The sequence below is a fragment of the Pelodiscus sinensis genome, chromosome 1, assembly GCF_049634645.1.
Source record: "Pelodiscus sinensis isolate JC-2024 chromosome 1, ASM4963464v1, whole genome shotgun sequence".
Taxonomy (NCBI): Eukaryota; Metazoa; Chordata; order Testudines; family Trionychidae; genus Pelodiscus; species Pelodiscus sinensis.
The window spans coordinates 303176994-303203872 of NC_134711.1; the positions used below are offsets into that span (position 1 = coordinate 303176994).

General features: G+C 41.6%; 1 protein-coding gene and 1 long non-coding RNA gene across 8 annotated transcripts in view; one reads left to right on the forward strand and one right to left on the reverse strand.

Moving 5' to 3' along the window:
* SACS (sacsin molecular chaperone) overlaps window positions 1-26879 on the forward strand; it is a 161103-nt gene that overhangs the window by 110330 nt on the left and 23894 nt on the right. For 6 of the 7 annotated variants that reach the window (XM_006138876.4, XM_006138875.3, XM_014581461.3 and 3 more), the window contains 5 exons: window positions 3633-3744; window positions 8965-9111; window positions 11690-13172; window positions 21897-21988; window positions 25610-25636. In XM_006138876.4, the coding sequence (XP_006138938.2) occupies window positions 3633-3744; window positions 8965-9111; window positions 11690-13172; window positions 21897-21988; window positions 25610-25636 (1861 nt within the window). The remainder of the gene's footprint in view (window positions 1-3632; window positions 3745-8964; window positions 9112-11689; window positions 13173-21896; window positions 21989-25609; window positions 25637-26879) is intronic. The other variant, XM_025179371.2, reaches the window with a different exon arrangement.
* Window positions 21545-24435, reverse strand: LOC142826540 (uncharacterized). Its single transcript, XR_012900738.1, has 3 exons — window positions 24303-24435; window positions 22892-22986; window positions 21545-21681 (listed from the first exon to the last, which is right to left on the reverse strand). It is a non-coding gene; the product is annotated as an uncharacterized LOC142826540 (long non-coding RNA).

Consider the following 26879-nt stretch of genomic DNA (forward strand, 5'->3'; position numbering starts at 1 on the left):
CGAAAGTGGGACTAACCTTGCCACAGTATCTTCTGGCACCATTGTTGATAATGTTTATGAGAGCATTTAAGCACTACATGCAGAGATTCTACATGCATTGAGCTGTGACTATTTCTCTTTCTTCTCCATCCCTCTATCTTTTAGCATGCACTTGAGATTGTGTTGACAATAACAGCAAATAGTCTATGGCGTATTTATTTAAGTTTGTTTTCTATGGGGCTTACTCCAAAATTAAATGCACTTTAAGCATAGTCAGACCTGATCTATACTGGCAGAGAACATTGGTGCAAGATACTGCAACTCCAGCTATGTGAATTGCGTAGCTTGAGGCAGTGTAATTTGCACTGATTTTCTGGGGCAGCCCCACCGTGGGAGATTGATGGGAGAAACTCTCCCGTCGACTTCCCTTACTCCTCATGAATAATATCTTCTTTTTTTCTTTCCAGTCTACTCACTATTCCTTTCTATGCTGCCTCCATGCTTTCTTATATATTGTCTTTCTGTCAGTAGAAAATATCTACCATTCTTGGCCCAGGTCCACCACCACAAAAGCACAGAACCAAAACAATCCTATCCAACTGGCGTCTGTCTTTGCACATGTTTCTCAGCAGGCTAACAGTGAGCAGTAGCACGGTCGATAGGGGCACCCTCAGCGTTCGATTTAGCGGGTCTTTATTATAACCACTTGTAAACATCTATCAGGCCAGTCGGCCCGATGTTGCACTCTCTACATCGCTCTCATATGTCCTCCACCCCACCCAGAGTCCTCTCACTATCAGCCTTGTTCCCTTTTCTGGTCAACTCTGCCATGTGGCGGCCTTTAGTCAGATCGTGCACTGTCGCTTCCAGGACAACTGGTGGTCTAGTCTCGGGTTGTGCCACGGGGAAAGCGGGGTCCGGGCCCACCCCCTCCCATGGACCTCAACCCAAGGCCCTAAGGACCCAGACTTAGCTGCAGTCCGGTCCGGCTGGCGAGGTGTTTTGCCATAACATGCCAGCCCACGGGCTCCCTTTGCCCACTCTGGGCCACTTCCTCTCCCCGCTCCTGGAGTCCCGTCCCCCAGTGCAGGCACTCCCGTCTCTCACCTCCGGCGCTGAGAGCGCTCTCGACTCTCCTGCCTCCCCGTCAACACCGTGTTTAAATCCCCCCACTGGCATCTTTCTCCAGGGGCTCCGCCCCTTTCCGGCGTGCTGTCACCTGTGCCACCAGCTCCCGCCCCAATTACTGCTCGCCCTGCCCTCGGGTGGCTGTGGTTCCTGGTGCGTGCGCCATAGTGAGCCTGTGTGGCGGTGGAGGAGCCACTGCCACACCGCCGATACTCCATCCCCAGGGTCGCCACCGAGGCGGTGATCGGCGGGGTCTTCGGTGCGGGGTGGCTCTACCCCGTCACACCGCTAAATCGAACCTGGAAGATCAATCACTGGATCATCGATCCTCCAGTAAATGGAGAGGTGTCCTCAGGCTTAGCTTTTTTGTAACTTGGAATCAGATCTACATCACAATGACAGTGGGAGTAGGGAAGATGAGAGCTAATTAGCATAATAGAATCATAGTTGTAGAAGTTTTAAGGACACCATACATTTAGTGTTCTAAGGATTTCTCTGATAGTATTCATGAAATTGAAATAAAAAAAAAGAGTTTAAGGACAGCTGTCAGATGGCTCAGGAGAGTACTGCAATTTCAAATGTGAGATAAGTATGTAACATTTAAGAGTTAGTTTAATAAAATGTTAGGGCTGTTGTGTTTTTGTGCATGATGTAGTTTTTACCATTCCTAATGTGCTGCTGATGAATCTGCAGCTTGATACAGGTAATGAATATTATGTAATATTTTCTAAATTAATAAAAATCAAGTTATCTAAAAAATTACACAAAGTGTACCCTCTTAGATGTTGTAAAGTGCTGTACTGATCTGTAAATTAACACATTTTAACTATCCAATTTGCATCATTGTTTGAAGAAATATGTGAAGAAGTATCAGTGAGAAACTTGATTTAAATCAATGATTTTTTGATTATTTAAATCCTGGTTTAAATCAGTAATTAAAATCACTTCGATTTAAAGCACTCCACCGTGTTAGATAATTGCTACTATTGATTATTAAACTTATTTTACTGTCTGTTCTTGATCAGACTCATACTTAATACCAAACTTCTGGCATTCTTTATAAATTCTCATAAATAAAAAACATGCATCTGTAGCAAATCTCTCATACCTACAGCATACTTGAATTGTGAATGTAAATTTCTGTTTTTATGAACCCTGTGCATATGTTGAGCTATGCCTACAGAACTCTGCAATTAAGCTCGCTTTTACAATCTAATTATAAAAAAGACTTTTAGGCCTAAAAGAGAATCTTGGCTAAAAGATGTTTTGGTGCCTGTGGTCCAATAAAATAAAAAAGTGTATACGGCTATGATCATGCAATGCTTACTGATGTGCTACACTTTATTACAGCTTGGGCTTGGACCTCCTCGTCCAGCATTCTTGGGACTTGACTGGTCCTGAACAAGGGGATTTGCTGGACCAGGGGAGGTCCCTCCCAACATGTCCCATGCTTAATTGCTGCCCTTTGCTAGGGTTCCAGCCCGGCACCACTGCTGCCTGCTTGGATCTCCAGGCTGGAGCTCCTTAGCTGCCACTGGGTCTGGAGCTCTGCAGCCTCTGTGGAACCCCAAGCTCTGCAGCCAAGGTCAGAGCTCCTCAGCCATTGCTGGACCCTGAGATCCGCGGCCACAGGCCAGAGCTTCCTGGCTACAGCCGGAGCCAGAGCTCCAGGACCACTGCCGACCCTTGCTACCTCTCGTCCATGGGCAGAACTGTCTACTGTGCCATCTGCCCCTTCGCACCTGTCTGCTCTGGCTAATTTAACAGTATTGCAGCTAATTGTCACTCACATATTATCCTGAATTGTGTGAAAAATATTTGTCTTTTATTATTACAAGTATGTAAATAGAAACATAGTCTTAATCACATATGATAGAAAACAAAATATAGAAAAATAAAATGTCATTGTTCATGTAAGGGGGTAGGTCTAGGGAAAGAGGATGCTTCAGAGTCCTAGGGGTCACTCCCTTTTAATGTTCTTCCTTATCTCCTTTGTTCTCAATTGTTATGACTGTTCATATATTGAAAAGATGCTCCCTTCAAAGACAGTAGTTGCCGCTCTCAAGGAAATTGAAGAGGGGGGTTATTGCAGAATAATACAAAGGACTCCATACTTGTGAGATTCATCAACCTGAGGCTCAACACAATGCCACTGCATTGCTACTTGCTTGATTCTAATCTGAAAGTTACTGTGTAATCTTATCCCCATGTTTATATGCTCCATTACCGCTAGACTGTTGTGTTAACAACATTTGTAATAGTTTAATAAGTTTAAAATGTAATGTGTACATGTTTAAATTTTTGTTTGAATATGACAGTTGCCCTCTAAACTAAAATGTAGACATGTCTATTTTAATTTAATCAAATTGGAGAATATCACACTTGTTCAAAATTAATTGAATAAAATTTTTTAGATGTGACTTTTATAATTTTCTACTGTCAAGTTTGGAAGCCATGATTATATTATTAAAATAATTTTATGCCTAATCCTAACTTTAATAACTTGAAAGTTATTTTGTTGTCAGGAACTGATCCAGAATGCAGAAGATGCTGGTGCCACAGAGGTTAGGTTTCTGTATGATGAGACTCAATATGGAACAGAATCTCTCTGGTCAAAGGATATGGCACAGTACCAAGGTAAGTGTGTGTGTGTGTGTGTGTGTGTGTGTGTGTGTATCTATATCTATCTATCTCTATATCTCACATTTTCCAATATGTCTGCGTGAGTCCTAGTGGTTCAGTAGTCTGTCCTTTATGGCCAGTAGGGCACCAATTGAATCCACGTGCTCAAAGACAAAATTTGACCATTATAAACAACTATTCAGATTTGGATTCCACAACACTTTGAATAAATCTAATAGTTAAGTGAGCAAGTAATCAATCAGCATACACAAATTAAATCTACCAATAATCTATAACGTTAGGGTATGTCTAGACTACATGGCTCTGTCACCAGAGCCATGTAGATTAGTTTACTAGATATACCCAGATGAAGCGGTGTTTTAAATAATTGCAGCTTCATTTAAATTAAAATAGCTGCCGTGCTGAGCCGATCTGCTGTTTGTCGGCTCTCTGAAAGGCAAAGGCACAAAATGAGCTCAAACTAACTATGGGAATAAAGGGAAACAAGAAGACTTTTTATAAATACAATAGAAGCAAGAGGAAGACCAAGGAGAGGGTAGGCCCACTGGTCGGTGACGAGGGAGTAACAGGAAACTTGAAAATGGCAGAGATGCTTAATGACTTCTTTGTTTTGGTCTTCACCGAGAAATCTGAAGGAATGCCTAACATAGTGAATGCTAGTGGGAAGGGGGGTAGGTTTAGAAGATAAAATAAAAAAAGAACAAGTTAAAAATCACCTAGAAAAGTTAGATACCTGCAAGTCACCAGGGCCTGATGAAATGCATCCTAGAATACTCAAGGAGCTGATAGAGGAGGTATCTGAGCCTCTAGCTCTTATCTTCCTCTTCGTAGCCCTGCACCTCCTCACCCTCCTGCAAGCTGACGCCAAGCATGTCTTGGGCAGACTTGATGACCACAGTGGGGAAGTTGGCCACCTCTCCACCCCCAGAATGTCATCCAGCTGGTCATCGTAGTAGCAGGTGTGAGGAACTGCTCCTGAGTGTTCACTATGCTTCTTGGCCTTTTGATAGAACTACCTCAGCTCCTTGATCTGGAGCCTGCACTGCTCAAGGATCCTGGTATGTCCTTTGGCCATGAGGCTGGCAGTGATCCTGCTGCAGATGTCAGCATTCCGTTTCTTGGTGCAGAGGTTATGGAGGATGGACTCCTTTCCCCCACACCTTGATGAGATCCAGGATCTCCTGTGCACTTCAATCTGGAGCTCTTCTGCAGCTGTGGGCAGTGGAGGCCAGGGGAGCGCTCACAGCCATCACAGTGTCCGAGTGAACGTTGGGGGTATTCATGTTGTGATGTGGTATGTGCTCACCAAGGACTTGCGAAGCTGGACACATGGGACTGACCCTTCTCCAGTTCCTGGGACTTTTAGAGCTCAGCAGGAGGAGAGCCATCAAGATGCAAGGTGTGGCTAGAGTGGTCATAGTGGACAGCTGTAGGAGGCCTCCCAGAGGCTAGTGGGGTTGGATTTCCCTAAATGCAGCATCTACACTAGCATAATTTCAGACATGCATGGTCAGGAAAAGCGTTACTCTTTGTGAAATCAGAACTACGGAATTTGAATTCTGCAACCCCTTACGGTGGAACAACATGCTTGGTAGTGTGGACTCATCACAGATAAGCAACCATGGGGGGCTAAATGCAGGGTAAAGTCCTAGTGTAGACCAGGCCTCTTAGATTAAAGAAGGCATTAACATCCTTCATTGAAAGGTAATTACACACTATAATCAAGTTATTTCTCAAACTTCTTTTGATAAGCTAAACAGATTGAGCTCTTTTAGCCATTTTCCATTTCTTCACTTCTTTTTATTGCACTTTTCTACACCTTCTCTAGTTTTTCAACATCCCTTTTAAAATGTGGATTCCAGAACTACATGTGATATTCAGTATTGATGTCTCCAGTGTAAGGATGTTAAGTATCGGATAATTAACTAATCAAATAGTTGATGCATTTTGCTAGGGCGCCTCCGCCTTTGAAGGCAAAAGTGCCGTGTGGAGCCTGGGATCAGCTGGTGGCTTACTGACCCCAGGCTCTGTGTGGCACTGCCTCTTTGAAATGCTGTGAGGAGTCTGATGCTGGGCTTCCCCAGCGTTTTAAAGTGGCAGTGCTGCACAGAGCCTGGGATCAGCTGGGGAATCCCCAGGTGATCCCGGGCTCCACACGGTGCTGTCACTTTGAAATGCTGCCACGAGTCTGACACTGGGATCCCTGTGGCATTTCAAAGCAGCGGCGCTGCACAGAGCCTCTGGTCAGCTGGGGACTCTCCAGCTGCTCCCGGGCTCTGTGCAGCACTGCCACTTCGAAGTACCCACTCTTCTCCCTACCTCTTACTGCCTCCATCTGATAGAGGCAGCAATTGGTGGGGGCCGGGGGAGCGACTAGTCCACTATCCTATCAACTGTTCAATAAGCATTTCCTTACTGGATAGTCATCTAGTTGACTAATCATAGAATCCTAGGGCTGGCAGAGACCTCAGTAGGTCATTGTGTGCAGCCCCAAATCCTTCAAATCCCCAAATCCTAGTCCTTCAGGGTATGTCTACACTACAGCACTAATTCGAACTAAGCTAATTCGAACGATTGCAACTAGACCTAAAAACTAGTTCAAATTAGCATTTTGCTAATTCGAACTAGGATGTCCACATTGAGTGGACCCTGAAACGAGGTTAAGGATGGCCAGAAGCAGTGCCGGCAGGGCATCAGATTAGGACTTAGAGCGTGGAGCTGCTGTCTCAGGCTAGCCGAGGGCTGTGCTTAAAGGGACCTGACCCCCAACTCAGACAGACAGTTCTCAGGGGTTCCCCGCTTGCAAAGCAGTCCTGGCTTGGAGTGCCCACACTCGGCACATCACAGCACTCGGCCATCAGCCCGGCTGCACTTGCCGCAGGCTGCCATTGGGGTGGGGGTCAATCGGGGGGCTTCAGGAGAGCTTCCACCCCGAGGAGCTCGCAGAGACACCCATGTCCTCCCCATTGGGGGCTCGTGCCCCATTCCTGCCTCACCTCCTTCCACTTACCCCTCCCTAGCCCCCCTTCCTGATGTAAAAAATAAAGGACATGTGTGTTCAAAACTGGAAACTCTCTTTATTGAACAAAATTCGGGGAGACTGGGAAAAGGAGGTGGGAGAGGGGAAGAGAGAGGGTGGGAGAGGGGAGGGCAACCAAAATTATCAGGGGTTTGGAATAGGTCCCATATGAAGAGAGGCTAAAGAAACTGGGACTTTTCAGCGTAGAAAAGAGGAGACTGAGAGGGGATATGATAGAGGTCTATAAAAACATGAGTGGTGTGGAGAGGGTGCATAAAGAAAAGTTCTTCATTAATTCCCATAATAGAAGGACTAGAGGACACCAAATGAAATGAATGGGTAGCAGGCTTCAAACTAATAACAGAAAGTTCTTCTTCACAAAGCAAATAGTCAACCTGTGGAACTCCTTGCCACAGGAGGCTGTGAAAGCTAAACTATAACAGAGTTTAAAGAGAAGTTAGATAAAGTCATGGAGGTTGGGTCCATGGAGTGGTATTAGCCAGGGGGTAGAAATGGTGTCCCTGGCCTCTGTTTGTAGAAGGCTGGAGATGGATGGCATGAGACAAATGGCTTGGTCATTGTCTTCGGTCCATCCCCTCCAGAGTCCCTAGTGTTGGCCGCTGTCGGCAGACAGGCTACTGGGCTAGATGGACCTTTGGTATGACCCAGTATGGTCATTCTAAGCTCAGGGCTCAGGGTCGGGGGTCTCACTGGACCACCTTGATTTTCATGCAAACCTGCTCCTGGGTGGCCAGGCTGGCAGCTATCCTGCCCTAGACCGCCACTTTCCTGTGCCTAGTGCGGAGGTCGTGGATGAGGTCCACGATCTCCGCACTAGACCAGGTGGGTGCCTGCCTCTTGCGGACCTGGGCAGGCTCCTGGGAGCCGCCAGCCTTGTCCCGAGAAGAGGCGGATGGCTGGGTGGCAGCGGGTGGCTGGTTCGTGCCGTGCCAGGTGCAGGGTCAGCTGGCTGGGTGCTGGCAGGCTTGCACCTGGCACGGGCACCGTAGCCAGACCGTGCCCCTTTAAGGGCTCCGGGGCCGGGAGGAGGGCAGACGAGTTTCCCTGGTGGTGCCCAGAGTGGCCACCAGGGAAAGCTGAGGAGGGCTAGCCTCCCACTAGTTCGAATTAAGTGGCTACACAGCCCTTAATTCGAACTACTTAATTCGAACTAGGCATTAGTCCTCGTAGAATGAGGTTTACCTAGTTCGAATTAAGCGCTCCGCTAGTTCGAATTAAGTTCGAACTAGCGGTTTGCCTGTGTAGCGCCTATGAAAGTTAATTCGAACTAACGTCTGTTAGTTCGAATTAACTTTGTAGTGTAGACATACCCAGACATCCCTACTTCAGTGCCAAATACAGAAGTAAATTTGCCTCCCTGCTCTTGGTCACTACTTCCCTTTTGTAGATCCAAGAATTGCATTAGCTCTTTTTGCCATAGTATTATACGGGGATCTCATATTGTTTGTCCACTTTGACCACTGAAGCCTTTTCAGTGTGTCTGCTTTCCAGTATACAGTCCCCTATTCTGTGCATATGGTCTACATTCTTTGTTCCAGTTGTATTTCCTTGTACAGTACTAGGTTATATTAAAATATATTTTGTTCATATGGATTCATAAAGTTATCAAGATCATTTTATATGATTGTCCTTATATTTACCACAGGATTCTGAGACTTATTGAAGGAACTAAGGTGGTTGGGGCTACACAGTTATTTTTATAATCTAGGCTCAGAAAATTCATTGTTATGAAAAGATTCTTGTAAGATCCTCATGGTCACTGCTTTCCTGAAGTTTCTGAAGCTCTTTCTCAACATGACCTGCATTTATCTTGTATGACAGAAAATGGCAGTTTGTGAACCAAAATTATATGGTGTGTGTTAAAATGTTCATGGAAATGATCCAACAAATCAGTGGATGGACTTGCATTTCTGAAGAGGAAGAGAAGAAAATATGTAGTTAGGGATTTTTTATTTTGCAGAAATTCCTCCTTATCTCTTTGGACTTTTTCAACAAGTTTTAGTTTAATTTCTCTAGTGCCAGTTTGAGTTACAACTTCCTCATTACATTTGCAAATCCATAGTTACAATTCAAAAATGTTTTCTTGATTTAGTAAGTTTATTTTCTGGAGATTAAATGAGTGGCCCAAATGTGTTCTTTTTGAATTGCCTAATGTGTGCCTATTTATTTTTCAGGGTCAGCACTTTATGCGTACAACAATGCAATTTTTACCCTGGAAGACTGGCACGGCATACAGGAAATAGCAAGAAGCAAAAAAAAGGATGATCCCCTAAAAGTTGGAAGATTTGGAATTGGGTTCAATTCAGTCTATCATATAACAGGTACTATGTGTAATTTTTAAAAATAAAAATATTAACTTTAAGATTAATTTAATCTCATATATATTTCAGACATGAAGGGTGTTCTGTGAGTGAGACTTTTGATATTGGAATTTACTTAATCCACTCATGGTCTATCACAGCCCATATTTTTTTAATCTTCTGAGCAATAAAGCCCGTATTTTTTCTCAGCTGTTTAGAGGGAGTGTAGGTTGAGAATAGGAGAGTTTTATTGTATTATTGATGCTATATTTTGCTGGTGATGTCAAGGCCTAAGGGGTGAGCAACACTATGGCTTATGGATACACTGCAGGCTTTTTGCGCAAGAACAGCTGTTCTTGCACAAAAACGTGTGGAGCGTCTACACAGCATGCGTGTTCTTGCACAAGTAAATTTACAGTTAAGCATCAGAAGAGAGGGCTTCTTGTGCAGGAGTTATTCCTCTACCCATGAGGAATAAGTCCTCTTTCTCAAGAGCTCTTGAGCAAGCAGACAGTGTAGACAGGCAAGAGGGCTTTCTTGCGCAAGAAACCTCTAAAGCTAAAATGCATCAGAGCTTTCTTGCACAAGAGAGCGTCCACACTGCCATGGATGCTGTTGCGCAAAAGCACATCTCTTGCACAAAAGCACATGGCAGTGTGGACGTGCTCTTGAGCAAGACCTTTTGCGCAAGAACTCTTGCGCAAAACAGTTCTTGCTCAAGAAGCCTGCAGTGTAGACGTAGCCTACATGTTGTATTGTTATTTGAATTATACATTTTATTTTATACCCAGAGCATAAAGATGGATGCCAAACAGACTTTCATACATTTAAATAAGATACAAAAACCAAAGACTGAAGCTTTGTGCCATTTAATTTTTGTACTATATGTATTTAAGGGAAATGTGAAATTCAGACCAATAAACAATGCTAATTTTGTCTCATACCAAAAAAGTACTTTTCTCAGTCACATGCAATTTGCAATTTAACTGGAGGATGTTTACATTGATTCTATAAAGGGAAAAGAAACTAACGTAAGTCCTAATATGTTTTTCCAAAAACTAGTTGCACTTAATTGTGGGCATCTTTCCTTGCCCCTCTCCCACCCATTTGGCTCTTTTATTACTGCAGAGTGCTTCCTAAATTCTGTAGGATTGTTTTACCATTTAATTTGGTAGTTCTTTCTTCAATTCATATATGTACTAGGGCTGTCAATTGACCTGCGTCAACGCTTGCGATTAATGCAGGACACGATTAACGCTTTAATTTTTTAACATGTTAATCACAAGTGTTAATGCTGCACTGCCCCTTTGAAGTGCCACTCCTGCACTTCAAAGGGGCAGCTCAAGTGGACTCAGGGATCAGCTGGGGACTCCAGCTGATCCCCAGCTCCGCTTTTGCAAAGTCCCTTTGAAGTGCCAGAGCGACACTTCAAAGGGGCTTTGCAACGTGAAGCTGGGGATCAGCTGGAGTCCCCAGCTGATCCCAGGCTTCTAATGCACTGCCCCTTAGAAATGGTGCTGCGTTGCTGCCCTGTTGAAACGCCGCTGCAGCGTTTCAACAGGGAGGCTCACGCGATTAATCACGATTAAATTTTTTAATCACTTGACAGCCCTAGTATATACATTAAATTAGTAAATTCTGTGTAGAAGAAATCTCTTCTAAATTTTTTACATTTTGTACATTTTTTTCACTTGCACTCCCTAAAAGTTTAATAGATTTATTGTTATTCTGTTGTGGTTATGCCTCATGGAAAATTCATAGTTATTCATTCTGTTGGAGCATGTATCCGTACAATACTGGATTATTGTAATTCAAGAAGATGGCATGGGAAAAAAAGGCAAGTATAAAAAACTAGTGTTCAATATCGAGAAAATATTTTGTTTCAGAGGCTAGTATGTCAAATGTTTGATCAAATAAAGTTGTTCACAATGTCATTTATTTCTTATCCCTTTGATAAAGTTATCCTGTACATCATATGTAAGTCTAAGTTTTTGTCATGGATATTTTTAGTAAAAGTCACAGACTGGTCACAGGCAATAAAAAGAAATTCACAGAGGCTAGTGACTTTTACTGAAAACATTCATGACAAAATGGGGATTTCTATGGTCCACCTCCACTCGGAGTGGTTCAGAGCTTTAGGATCCCCCTACCTCCTTCAACAGCTGGGAGCTCAAGAGTTTCCCTGTTGCCTGCGGCCACCAGGAACTAAAGAGTATCCCCACTTGTACTCTGGTGGGGGTATCCCACAGTTCCTGGCCACCACAGGTCATGGGGGTACTCTACACTTTCAGGCTGCTATGGGCTGAAGTCACGGAGGTCACTGGAAATCACAGATTCTGTTACTTCCGTGACCTCTGTGAAAAAATCATAATCTTAATCATAAGATATTTTATATAATAATTTCTCTTTTAGAGTATGAACAGTTGTCCATTAGTAAGATTGGGTTTTTGATAAATAAGGGCAATTTATAATTTTAAAAGTAGAATATAATTGATTGTAATGGTTGAAGCTGTTTAATTTGTGGATAAAGTAGGATATTTTAGCGTCATTCATATTTGCTGTTTAGGGTTATTCATATTGTTGGATTTCACTTGTGCAGATGTCCCTAGTATCTTCAGTGGTGACCAGATTGGAATGTTGGATCCCCATCAAACACTTTTTGGACCCCATGAATCAGGCCAGTGTTGGAATCTAAAGGATGACAGCAAAGAAGTTAGTGAACTTACAGACCAGTTTGCACCATTCATTGGTGTATTTGGTAGCACTAAGGAAACCTTCAAGAATGGAAACTTTCCTGGTACATTTTTTCGTTTCCCTCTTCGCCTGCAGCCTTCCCAATTGAGTAGCAATCTGTACAATAAACAAAAAGTTCTGGAGCTTTTTGAATCCTTTCGAGCAGATGCAGATACAGTCCTGCTGTTTCTGAAAAGTGTGCAAGATGTTTCCTTACATGTTAGAGAGGCTGATGGAATTGAGAGACTGGTCTTTAGAGTAACTGCTAGTGAGAACAAGGCCTTGAAACATGAACGACCCAATTCCATCAAGATTCTAGGAACTGCAATAAGTCAGTATTGCAAAGGGGTTCCAAGCAACAGCATAACATGTGTCACATACCATGTAAATATAATCTTAGAAGATGAAAGTGTGAAGGATGCACAAAAAACATCTTGGTTAGTATGTAACAGTGTGGGAGGTCGAGGGATATGCAATGAACTAGATTGTTTGGCTGATGACTTGAAGTTTGTCCCTACTATTGGAATAGCCATGTCTTTATCAAGTAATGGGGAAGAAAAAGGAGCTGTAGCAGAATTTTCAGGAAAAGCATTTTGTTTTCTTCCTTTACCTCCTGGTGAGGAAAGTAAGACTGGTCTCCCCGTTCATGTTAGTGGGTTCTTTGGCCTGACTGACAATAGAAGGAGTATCAAATGGCGAGAATTGGATCAGTGGCGAGATCCAGCAGCTTTATGGAATGACCTCCTTGTGGTGAATGTCGTCCCAAAAGCATATGCCACTCTCATTTTGGAAGCTATCAAGAGAATGGAGACTGAGAAGAACTCAGATTTTCCTTTGTCATCTGAGAGAATTTATAGACTATGGCCTGAAAAGGATAAAATCAGGGTACACTGGAAACCAATCATAGAACCTCTGTTTAAAGAGTTGCTACAGAATGCAGTTATTTACTCTGCTAGCAATGACTGGATAAAGGTGGAGCAAGTATGCTTCTCAGAAATGGATGACAGCTTGGAGTACACACAAACTGTCCTTAACTACCTCCAAAGCTCAGGGAACCAGATTGCTAACGTACCTGCAAACATTGCTAGTGCAGTTAATCTTTCTGAATCTAGCTGTAAAACTGTGAAAAAGGTGACTCCTGCTGTAGTACGGCAGGTGTTGAGGAAATCTGGACATTCTGGCCCTCCTGAAGAAAAGCTTCATCTCTTGGAATTTGTGCTTACTGATGGAGTCTACAGTGAACTTATTGGATTGGAACTTCTGCCATTACAAAATGGAAATTTTATTCCATTTTCCTCATCTGTGTCAGATCAAGATGTAGTTTACATAACCTCAGAAGATTACCCAAGGTATGTTTAACATTTTGAGTGTCGGGTTGAAACACAGTTTAAATGTTTTCAAGTCTTACAAACTGTCATCTGCTTATGCCTAGTGAATTTAGAATAAGCTTGCCATAGTCTTTATTTTTTACATAATAAAATAATGCATAAAAGGAACCCAAGTAAATTTTATATAATTTTCAATTTGAAAGATTTTAAGGTTGTGTGCTGTCAGACTATAAAGAATTATCAAATCTTATAGAAAATATACACCAAGTTGCTTTTCCCATAATACCTTTCTTCTGAGAAACAGAAATAGGAGAAGGCTGAGCACATCATCCTAGTAGAGTAGCTGTTCCTAGAATCTGTGAGTGGCATGGCTAAGGATTTATTAAAAGGAAAGGTTTAGATGACATTAGTCTTTCCCACATCCCTTAGTTGTTACTATGAGACAGTTTAAAATTAAATACATGTATGGCTAGCTTAAAAAAAATCTATTACACAGTCAGTATAGTGGCTCCACATACTGGAGGCTAGTTTAAGGGGCTGTTACCACCTGCCCTGCACCTGTAATGAATGATATGCTGCCATGGCTGACAGCTTAGAGCCAACATATAAGCTTGTATGCAACACCCTTGCTTCCACCACATAGCTTCAGCAGGACACCAATACCTCCCAATTGTGAATTTTTCCAAAACTGCCTCTTTATAGTGTCCATCCGTGTCCTGTAACATACACAGAAGTCAATAAGCTTGTTGCTCCTTTAAAGAGACAACACACTGCAACTCGTTAATTTAATTGAGACTTACCAAACACTCGTTTCAATCATAACACTATGTTGGTTTACATTAAAAGTAATATACATAGAGCTGTCAAGTTATAAATCATAATTAATTGTGCGATTAAATAGCTTTGATTAATTGTGCAATTAATCACACTTTTAAATAATAATAGAAAGCCATTTATATAAATAATTTTTTACTTCACATTTTCAGATGTTATCAATTACAACACAGAATACAAAGTGTAAGGTGCTTGCTTTATATTTATTTTTATTACAAATATTTGGACTGTCAAAATAAAATAAATATTATTTTTCAGTTCACTTAATACAAGTACTGCAGTGCTATCTCTTTACAATGAAAGTTAAACTTACAAATGTATAACTACGTACAAGAATAACTGCATTCAAAAATAAAACAATATAAAACTTACAGTTCCACTCTGTAGGGATGTTAGTTACCATGTAATTGAATAATCATGTAACTGCCTGAAATTTTAGCAGTTGCAGGACTATTCGATAGTCCCCAGGGGTGAGGCTAGCACCCAGTGCACTCTGAATTAGAGGCAGCAAAGGGCGGGGGGAAGTACACGTAGTCAATAGTTTTAATGAATAAGCCCAGGCTTATTGTTTAATCATTTAGTCAACTACATGTTGCCATCCCTATTAAAAGTTGGCTTCTTATGGGCAATGGCTTCTGCCTCCCCTCCCTCCCCTTTCTGCCTCTAATACAGAGGTGGCAAGAGGGGGAGTGCGTGTAGCTGACAGGATTAATTGATAAGCCAAGCTTATCGGTTAATCATGTAGTCAACTACACATTGACATCCCTACCACTCAGTCCTACTTTTTAGATAGCCAGTCATTCAAACAAACAAGTTTGTTTATCTTTGCAGGAGAAAATGCTGTCTGCTTCTTATTTATAATGCCACCTGAAAGTGAGAACAGGCATTCACATAGCACTGTTCTAGCCAGCATTGCAAGATATTTGCATGTCATGTGCACTAAAAAGTCACAGGTCCCTTCATGTGTCAACCATCATTCCAGTGGACATGCTTGCATGCTGATGGGTTTTCTTCAAAAGCAGTGCAGACGGATGCATATTCATTTTCCTCAACTGAGTCATATGCCACCAACAGTAGGATGATTTTTTTTTTTTTTTGGTGCTTTGGATTCTGTGTTTTTACATTGAGGTTTTGTCTAATAAGATTTCTGAAAGCATGGTCCTGTCATGTGATTTGATTTATTTTAGCTCCAAAGGAAACCAGTACCCTCCAGAGCTACTTAACCACTTTCTTATTTATTGCAAGCTTTAAGCAGTTAATACAATTGTTTAAGTTTTCAAGCCTTACTGTACAATTAAAACCTTAAATACTATAAAATCTAAAGCAATTAATACAGCGCAAAGCAATGCAGAAGCAATTACTAAAAGATCTACTACAGTAAAACTCCGATGGTCCGGCATCTGATGGTCCGGCACTCCTGATGGTCCGGCACCATCAGGAACCCGGAAGTGCTCAGGGCAGCTGGACCATTGGAGCTGCTTTACCCCCAGCTTCCCCGATTCAGCTGCTGCTAAAACTGACCAGCGGCTGAATCGGGGAAGCCGGGGGCAGAGCAGCTGGAGTGCTGCCGGGTAGGTCCCATAGTGCTGCCCCTCGAGGCTGCGGGACCAACCCAGCAGCACCCCAGCTGCTCTGTCCCAGCTGTTCCCGATTCAGCTGCTGCTGAAACTGACCAGTGGCTGACTCCAGGAAGCCCGAGGCAGAGCTGCTCTGCCCCGGGTTCCTGGAATCAGCCGCTGGTCAGTTTCAGCAGCAGCTGACTTGGGTACACCTGGGACAGAGCAGCTGGGGTGCTGCCGGGTTGGTCCAGTAGCGCCAAGGAGTGGCACTACGGGACCAACCCAGCAGCACCCCAGCTGCTGTGCCCCAGGCGTCCCCAAGAGCAGCTGGGGTGCTGCCGGGTTGGTCTCGCCGCGCCAAGGGTCGGCGCTACCAGACCAACCCGGCAGCACTCCAGCCGCTCTGCCCCAGGCGTCCCCGATTCAGCTGCTGCTGGTCAGTTTCAGCAGTGGCTGAATCAGGGACACCTGGGGCAGAGCCGGACTATCGGAAGGGGGGGGCTATGAGGGGTCTGGGGTAGCATCCCCCCCACCACACTCCATCCCAGACCCCTCATAGCCTCCCCTTCCGACTGTCCGTCATATCTGATAATCCGGCACCCCCTGGGTCCTAAAGGTGCTGGATTATCGGAAGTTTACTGTATATACAATAATAAAGCCTAATTCACTTACACTTCACCCGTATGCTACCTACAGTGCCAGGAAGGTTCTGTGGTTCTGTTTCTTCCCACATACAGGAACGCCACGTGCTGGGCCACCAGTGTGAAGGGCCTAATTACTTCTAGTTACATCTAGCAGGACGTGTGGGTCAATTCTGCCCATTCCCTCCCATCGATTGTTCTTACTAAACCCAATTTATAGCAAAGCAAGACTTGGTCATTCTAATAATATTTACCAATTGATTACGTATTGTGTAGGATACGTAAAATGCCCTATGCCCCTATTTGGGGTACATCCTGCTGCTCAGGATGTTGCTGCAATGTGTGTAGTTGACAGTTTTATGACTGTATCTGTATTTATTGCTTATCAGAAACAAGTACCAGTACAAAGCTGCTTGTTCTGTGTTTTTGACGTGGTCTCGCGTATCATGCTTAATCTGCATTGTTATGCAAAACAATTCCTGACTCTTGGGCTCTGCCTGCATGCTTTGGCGCACCAAACTTGATACAGGCCAGAAATCCACACTTTGGACAAGGCAGACATCACCATTTATTGCCAACACAGAGTAGTCCAGGCTCCCCTACAGGTCCGCACCCCACCCCTCAGATTTTGGATGGCACTTCAGAGTCATAATCTTGTACTGAGTGTTGTAGTTATCTTTAGAAATCTGATATTTGTACCTTATTTGCATTTTGTCAAATCTGCAGTGCAAATGTTCTTAAAACAACAACACAAAACCTGGGTCATCCCCCCAAGACTGCTATATCATGAAATATATAGTAGAATGCACTTAAAACACAGAACAAGAGACACATAATTCTCCCCCCAAGGAGTTCAGTCAGAAATTTAATTAACACATTCTTTTTAATGCGTGTTATCAGCATGAAAGCATGTCTTTTAAATCGTGGCTAAAGCATGAAGGGACGTACAAATGTTTAGCATATCTGACATAAATACTTTCCAATGCCAGCTACAAAAATGCCCTGTAAATGACATAAATAAGCGGATAGCATTAGCTCTCTTTAATGTAAACACATTTATATGTATTAGCAATTGGCTGAACAAGTAGGACTGAGTGGACTTTGTAGGCACTAACAATTTATATTGGTGTGTTTTTCAGTTCATTTATATAACAAAAAATCTACATTTGTAAGTTGCACTTTCATGAGAAACAAATTGTCCTACAATACTTTATATGAGGTTGATTTGAAAAGTACTACAGATTGGACCTCCCTCGTCTGTCCCTTGGGACCTCACACGTCCCGAATGAGGGAATTTACCGATACCAGGGATGATCCACTGATAGCTACTCCCCAGTCCTCTTCCCTTCAGTGCTCCCAGGTCCACTACTGTCACAGCTGCCCCCCACCTCCAGCCACTCCTTCCGACGGCCCCGGCTAGACTGACAGCCCTGCTGCCCCTGACTATCAACTGACGGGGCAGCTAGCCCCGCTGCTATTGGCCTCAGGCTGCTGGGCCATGGACTCTGGCCTGGTCAGACTGCTGTGGGCACTGACTCTGTGCTACTATGGGCTGCCAAGGGCACCAGCACTGCACTGCTGTGGGCTGCGAAAGGCCCCAGCCCTGCACTTCTGTGGGCTGCTAAAAGCTCTGTGCTGCTGTGCAGGTTACTCCAGGTTTTGGCCCTGGCCTCCCCACTGCCCTGGTCTGCTGCGGACTCCGGCCCGGTCCCCTGCTGCCAGAAGCTCCAGCTCTGGCCCTGCTCTGCCAGCCCTCCTGCCACTAGGCTCCCTGGGTTCTTTGGTTCATGAACATCCATGGCCCTGTTGGGCCGCAGATGTTGTCAGACCAAAGAGTGCTGGTTGTGGGAGGTGCAACTTGTATTTCTTTTGTTTATCATTTTTACAGTGTGAATATTTGTAATAAAAATAATATAAAGTGAACAGTGTAGGCTTGGTATTCTGTTTTGTAATTGAAATCTATATGTTTAAAAAGGTTAAAAAATATCTAAAATATTTAATAAATTTCAATTGGTAGTCTATTGTTTAAAAGTGTGATCAAAACTTCAAACAATTTTTTTTAGTTAATTATGTAAGTTAACTTCAATTAATCAACAACCTAAATATAAGTTTATTGAACAATAAGCCATAGGTTTAAGAGATACCACATATATGGAATAAAGAGAGGGTTACAAACAAAAGTAAACATGAATGTAAAACTAAAACCTGATTTAAGTCTCTTGTTCAAAGAAGTATTTCTCACCAAACCTCTTTTCCAGCATGACTGACCAGACTTTTCTTAGTCCAATGTGCTGGTTTTTCTTGTCTTCTCAGATAAAGGATAACTATGGAATTCTCTGATCCTGTCTTTATAGACCAGAAAAGCTTTGAAAAGTATCTCCCTCAAACTTCATTGACCCTATTTTAAGAAGCAGGGAGGCTTCTTGGGGGTACAGTCTTCATCCCCTGCTTTTCCTCCACTTGCTCTGCTGGTTCTTTGTCTCCTCAACATGCAAATGTGCTTTTCTTTCACTTTGGTAACACTGAGCTCAGTTTACATGAAGACACATTTTGGGGGTGTGGAGGGAGAACCACATTACTTTGTCTGAAAAAATATTATTCATCAACTCACCTGATATGCCTAGTTCAAACACATTTTAGGGCTATAACTTCAGCATGCATGAATAAACCTTGTGGATTGACTATACATATACCACATAAAAATATTAGGTGTGTCTACACAGCAGTGTTATTTCGGAATAGCGGTCATTATTCTGAAATAACAATGCAAGTGTCTACACAGCAATTCTGTTATTTTGAAATAAATTCGAAATAACGGATGGCTTATTCTGACTTCTGTAAGCCTCATTCAATGAGGAATAACGCTTATTCCGAAATAGCTATTTTGAAATAACTGTAGTGTGGATGCTCCACTGCTGCTATTTTGTAATAGCTCCTCCTCAGTGTCATTCAAAGTAATTACTTCCTAGTGCTTCCTGGGGCTCTAAATTGAGGTAGCACATCCACATTAGGGGAACCTGCCTTAGACTCATTTCCTGTAGTGTAGACACGCTATTTTGAAATAAGCTATTTCAGAGTATTTCTTCTGGAATAGCTTATTCCAAAATAAGTGTGCAGTGTAGACACATCCTTTGTGACCAGTGAGTGATTAGTTTTCCAATGTTGTATTACACAACACCTTTTAGATACAGATTGTAACAACAGTAAGTAGGGGTATACTGAGTATTTCAGATGTGTCAAGTGTAGCTAGCAGGGTATTGGACCACCAGCGGGCATCTGTCTCACACCTCCCCCAGACATTGACTGTATAAGTGTCACTTTAAAGTTCTCCTGAACCCATAGACCAAGGGGCCTCTTTCCTCTCTTCATACTTCCTCCAGCAATTGCTTCACACCTGGGCTCAACACAGTCAGGTCAAGGATTCTTTTACCCCTGAAAAAGGTCTAGAGAACGTGACCTATGAGGGAAGACTAAAGGAATTGGGTTTGTTTAGTTTAGAAAAGAGAAGATTGAGGGGGACATGATAGCAGTTTTCAGGTATCTAAAAGGGTGTCATGAGGAGGGAGAAAACTTGTTCATCTTGGCCTCTGAGGATAGAACAAGAAGCAATGGGCTTAAACTGCAGCAAGGGAGGTTTAGGTTGGACATTAGGAAAAAGTTCCTGTCAGGGTAGTCAAACACTGGAATAAATTGCGCAGGGAGGTTGTAGAGTCTCCATCTGTGGAGATATTTAAGTGTAGGTTAGATAAGTCGATCAGGGATAGTCTAGACAGTATTTGGTCCTGCCATGAGGGCAGGGGACTGGACTCGATGACCTCCCGAGGTCCCTTCCGGTCCTAGTATTCTATGATTCTATGAAAGTAGGAAATCATACCTCCTACCATGCAAGTCTGCCTTGCTCCTAGAGGAGTACTGACACACTGCTGCCTTCAGCTGTGCCATTGGCTCAACACACCCTGAAATTTTTGGGGCTACAGCCATTAAGCATCCTTGGTTTTGTGTAGTTCCCCCTTTACAGTTAAATGTTACTGTGTTGTTGTTGGTTTTTTTTTATTATTATTATCCTCCCTACAGTGATATCCCTCTCTATAAAAGAAGGTTTTTCTGGTGGGTGACAGAATAATGTTATCACATTCTCTGGCTGTGAAAGCTGCCAGAGAGAGGGGGGTTGGCGAATGTAGCGAGCACAAGGCGCAGCCTGCTAGTTAAATTTAATTACATTCTGGTCACTATTATCAAACAGTTCTGCTATAGATACCTTTTAGACAGATCCTGAGCGCCATTTAGGATTAAATCAAGAATTAATTCTCCCTTTGTGGCTTCTAGACCTAACTGCTCCATGATGTACTCCTGTTTGTTGTCAAGACATTTTATCTCTGCGTCACACCTTGAAGTGACATTTAGATAGTCAATATAAGTTTATGGTTTCTCTAAACTATAATACTAGTCTTCCAACAGTGCAAGCTACTATTGTCATTCCCATTTATACCATGTTATTAACATGTTCCCCGATAATCCATTACATTTCTATAATGCATAATATAACAATGTCCTCAATTTAATGCTAGGCACTCTAGTTTACCCATCTTAATATTTAGCATTAGCATGTAAGTACATATACATTTTGTCAATATTCATTTGCTTGCCTTCACTTGTTATATTTAAATATGTCTGTTAAATTTTACTGTTCTGTCCTCTGCCTTTACTTTACCAACTTCCTTCCTGCCTCTTTTTTAGTGTATAGAGTTCCCCTTTAATAAATTCATCCATGAGGGGTATATCTGCCTGAAGTCTGTGCTCCTCCACACCTAATGTCTTTTCTTCAGCCATTAATTTAAAATGTCCTCTACAACTTTTTAACTGTATGTGTCAGTAGTCTGGTTCTATTTTTCAAGGTGGAGCCCATCCCCTCAAATATAGTCCACTGCTTCCCCCAAAAGGTTCCCCAATTCCTAATAAACCTGAATCCCTTACCTACCAACTTAAAATTTGGCCTCCCAGAACTTCTCGCATACCTTTCTCTTAACCATTGGTACCTACATATACCATGACAGCTGACTCCTCCCCAGCACTCCTATAAGATTCCTCAGCACTACCTATAAGATATAAGGTAAGGTAACTGAAGAGTTACGGTTGAGACACTATTGCTAAAGGACTTTAAGAAGTTATCTTTTACAACTTTGACATGAATATTGACTCTGGAGCATAAAATGTAAATTCAACCTTTATTATGGTTATTGGTGGTTTACAATTATTTATTGGTGGTGGCTTCAGAGCCAGGAAGAGACAGCTTAACTTTCAGGACCCAAGTGGAGTTTTCAGTGCTAGCAATTACATACTGTATATCTTTATACTCTGATCTCAGTTAGCTGAGATTCATAGAACTCTAGGAAGTTATTTTAAAAGTCTTTTTGTAGAGAATAACTACATTAAATTCAATCTGGATTCCTTTAGGCTGTAAATCTTGTAACTTTAACAAGAATGCTCTTCAGTCACCTGTCAAACGTACAGAATTATTAAGTTAACATTGTTTGGATTCTCTGTTCATATATACATCATTTATTTTTATAAAAATATAGTAGGAAAGGAAAACTTCAAAATATATAGACATGTACCTGTATAACTATTTTATGATATTTTAGACTATTGAACAACATGTATGATGTGGATAAGAATACTAAGATAAATACTTGTTTTTAATGGCATGCTAGGTCCCTCTTCCCAGGTCTTGAAGGACGATTACTTTCTGATAATCTGAAACCTCAAGTTCTAATTGCTTTGAAGGAAGCTGCCAAAAGCCGAGGTAATATTAAGATTTTTTGTATTCTCATACTTACAAAAAATAGATTGATACTAATGAGATTAAGAAGAAATTGTGTGGCTTGCTTTACTTAAAAGCTATTATTTCCTTAATTTAATTTTGAATTAGAATAGTTTAGGGAAGCTGATTAAAACTCACACTTAAAAAGAAAATTATTTTAAAGGCTAAACTGAACATACAAAATCTGCTAAGCATCTCATACAAAAATAGGTATAGTTTGCAATCTGAATGCAATATAACACAAACAATACTCAAAAACTGGCAAAAAGGAAGGGGGAAGAGAAGAAGGATGAAGATTCACAATAAAGTAGCATATGGTTACTTTAAAGTGCATACATCCTGATGTGTATGTAATTATGTTAAAAATGAGTAGTCCTGTGCCACCATAGAGACTGATGGGGAGATAGATATAGATATACAGTAAAACTCCATTGGTCCGGCATCCAGTGCTCCGGCTCTCCTGGTGGTCCGGCACTATCGGGAACCCGGAAGTGCTCCGGGCAGCCAGACAATTGGAGCTGCTCCCCTAGTATGCTGGCTGGGAGCAACTGTTCTCCTCTCCCCCCGCCTCGCTACGCCTCTTCATTGCCAAGGTGGAATGGGAAACAAGTGTGCTGTTTCTTTTAGAAATTGGTTAGCAGGCTCTTTCTCTTTCAAAGGGGGCAGGGGAGTGCCGGCTCCTTGCGGAACCCCTATTTTCAGTTCGCGAAATCCCAGAGTTCCGCGGAGCACCAATTGGGAAACACTGCTCTAGGCGCATGATAGCTGGAGCCCCTGGCCCCTTTGAATTACTGGACCCTGAGTCAACTGCCCTCTTTGTCCCTCTTCCTTCCCCCCTCCCCCCACTGGCCTGGGTGTTTACAAACTGTTCTAGTCAGCTCTTACCCTTCTTTCAGATAAATTAACTAGGTTGAGCTTCTTTCATCTTCCATATTTTAAAGCAAGTTTCTCAGATCTTGAATAATTCTTGTAGCTGTTTTCTGTAGAGGTAGATAAATAATTGAGTTTTTCGATTTTCTGACAGTCTACAATTTATTTTTCTAGTCAAATTAAATGTTTTTTTTGGAACTGAGCTAGAGGAACAAAATGGGGAAGAAATGGTGGTATCTTTCTATATGATTATAAATAAGTCATCTGCTTAGGATTAAGTACCCATTCTCCAGATACTTAATGATGCTCCCTTTCACACACACCTTCCTTTTTTCTTTTTCTCCCTCCTCCCTTTCCTCTCTCTTATTTATTTCGAGTTTTCATATCCCCTACTCATAACTCTGGTCATCTGAAGAAGTGGGCTGTGCCCACGAAAGCGCATGATGCCATCTACATGTTTTGTTAGTCTATAAAGTGCTACCAGACTGTTTGTTGGGTTTTTTTTATTACTATTGAGGTCTTTTCTGGCCCTACGTTTCTCTAATTCTATATCCCATAGCCTGGTGGTTAGGAGGTCAGGGAAACAAGTTCAGATCCCTTGTTCATTTCAGAAAGAGGCAGGGAACTGAAACTAGGTCTCCCACATTTTGGCTGTGTGCCCTAATGGGTAGGCTGAAGATTAGAAGGGACGCTAACAATTTTTCAGGATGATTATTCAGAGAATTCATGTAAAATTCATTAATTGTTTCAGGTCAACTCAAACTGTATTTTTCAGTGAACAAGCTGTTTGTCAGAGGGATAGCCATGTTTTTAAAAAACAATGAGTTGTCCTGTAGCACTCTAGAGACTAACCAAATTAATCTGTATTTTTGTTAGTCTCTAGAGGTGTGTCTAGAGACTGTAGGCTTTTTTCAAAAACAATGGCCTTTTTTCGAAAAAACTTTACGTACATCTAGTCTGCTGCTGCATTCTTTCGAAAGTAAATTAAAAGAATTCTGCAGTTTTTTTGTCCATGGCAAACCTTGTTTTACTAAGAATAACGCCTTTTTTCGAAAGTGCTCTTTCGAAAAAAGGCGCTATGTAATGCAAACTGTGCTTTTTTGAAAGAGTGCATCCAGACTGCCTGGGTGCTCTCTTTGGAAAAAACAACTTGCTTTTTCGAAAGTACTGGTTGTAGTCTAGACCCTTTTTTTCTAAAGAGGCTTGCATTCTAGACGTAGCTTAAGGTGCTACAGGACCTTTTTTTCCCCCAAGTTTTTTAAGCTATTTAAAAGAAACCCATCTTTCTCTATTTTTCTGAACTCTTTCCAATTAATCAACTTTTGTTTTAAGGTATGAACACCAGAATTGCACATAGTATTCCCCAGACAGGCAGGGAAAAATTGGTTGAGCAAAAAATGAAAAGGTCGCTGTGCCTTTAAATTACCTCGCTCCCACCGCTGTCGCAGACACCGCTGGCCATCTTTCCGAGAAAAATAAAAAAGGCTGCTGTGACTTTAAATTTCCTCGCTCCCGCCGACGCCGCTGGCCATCTTTTTTTTTAAAAAAAAAGGCCTCTGCGCCTTTAAATTACCACGTTCCTCACTCCCCCCACCCTCACAGACACCACCGGCCATCTTTTTGAGCCACTGGGCCTTTAAATTACCTCGCTCCCCCCACCCTTGCAGACGCCACCAGCCTTCTGACAGAGGAAAACAGAAAATACCAGACATTTTACTTGTCCAGTATTCTCTGTTTTTTTTTACCAGACAGAAGGCCAAAATACTGAACTGTCCGGGCAAAAACCAGACACCTGGCAATACTAGAAAGGTCACACCAGTTTGCTGTTTTTGATAGTCTTTATCTAAATTTTCTTGATGTCCTCTTTTTTTTTTTTTAAGCTTCTGTGATTGTGTACTCCTGTGCTTTTTCTCTAATTTCTTTGGTTGACTTTTCACCGTTTCCTTTGGTAGCTCCTGCTTTTTTTCCTCTCACTTTACTGAGTTGAAGTCCTTCAGGTATCCATCCTTTGGTGATCTGCATCTCTTGCATGGGACAAGTGATCACATACATCTCTCTTAATATATTAACATGCAACAAAAATAGAAGGGATTTAAAGACAAGTGCCAAAATGATTAGCGGCGTCGCAAAATTTCCATACAAGAAGAGACTAGAAGGTTGGGACTGTTCAGTTCACAGAGGAAATAAGTATAAGACAATTATTATGAAGATAGTTATACAAAGTAAGGTATATCTTACAGAGAAGGAACATCAAATGTTCTTATCTTTCCTTATAATACAATAGCCAGAGAACTGCCAATGATAATGAAAGGCTAGAAATTTAAGATTGATATAACGAAATATTTCTTTATACAACACATATTTAGCTTATAGGGCCTGTTGCTAATTAGCTGTCATTAAAACCAAAGAGCTTCTGCAGAAAGTTTCTGCAGTTCTTCCTTTTGTGGCAAAACAACACAGGAGCCCCTCCCAGCTACCTTGGGAGGAGAGAGAGCTTACAGAATTTACTTCATCTTCCTATCGGGCCAGGTCAGGAGACAGACGATCTGGAAAGACAATGGTTTTGTTATGACTATTGAAGTGTTCCATACAATGATCGAAATCCATTTTCATTCCATAAAATATGTTCTTTTATTGTAAGAGGCAGATTGTTACTGTTATATTTAGCATGATCATATTCAAATCACTTGCATTTTGAATGTTTTATTAAAAAACGATTTGATTATATTTTAGCCCAACAGCTTCTCTGGGGATTTTCAGGTAGGATTACTGATTGAATATTTTGCTGGATTGAAGTGCGGTGTTTGTGTGGTTTTGATGACTAAATATGCTCTCTGTTTCATCTTCCATATAAATGGAAACTTGATAAACTACACAATTAAACACAATTGACAAAAAAATGAACAAAAAAGCTTAATAATTGAGAAGACAATAGTGTTAGGTCTCATTTTATAGAAAAAGTAAAATTTTAATGAATTTATATTCATTAATATATGCCAGTTTGTTTAATAAAAATGTGCATTATGTGAAGATTTTCAGAATTTTTAAATGGTATCTAATTTTTATACTATAAAATTTGCAAAACAATTTGAAATGTTGATTCCTGAGCATTGTGTTTAAAGTGTGAGGACTGTACATTCTAGGAGCTACATGTAATTCAAAAATTAATTGAAAGTAGCTAGCAGTTAGTGTACTGTAATAATTAATCAACAGCATGAACATTTGTTTTTTGTATTAACATTATATCCAATAAATATTTAAGAACTTGCACTAAAATAATAGGATTTTAGTTTCAATTTTAATAAGCTTTCTCCCTCCCTGCCCAACTGCTTTACATTTATGTCCTTTCTGCAAGCTCTGCTACCTCTTTCATTTATGTCCTTTCTGCAAACTCTGCTGCTCTCTGCAGCACCAAAGAGGGAAGTAGCTTTTGACAGCCTGAGAGATAACTTACTGCTTCTAAAGATGTCTTGTTACTCACTTCCAAACTAGGAGGTAGGTAGTTTGTGTTGGTAGTTTCTCTTTCCTCTCACCGTCCATGTTGAGATTTGAAAGAATGTGGAAAGAAGTGGGATTTTAAGCTTTGCTGATCACAGTGATAGTCCCACCCTGCAGAGTCAGATTTTCCTCTGAGATTATGGGAGATGGCTGAAAAATACCCAGTCTTGCAATGGGATGCGGAATTTAAAGGCCTATATTATCATACATTTGTGTATGTACAGTTCTTATTCTCCTCAGTACTCAATTTTGCATGACAGGTGTGATAGCTTCATGTTTATCAACAAAGACAATTATATGGCAACATATTTGATTAACCTGTACCCGTGCGCTTTTCAGATTAGACAAAGAAATTCTGCTAGCCCAGATAATATTACGTATGACTGTAGGTAGGATAAATTATTCTTCATGTTGTAATCAGTAACACAAAAACAGCTTGTGTCAGAATGGAAGTTATATATATATATATATATATATATATTTGGGGTTGTAGGTGCCTTAGAAA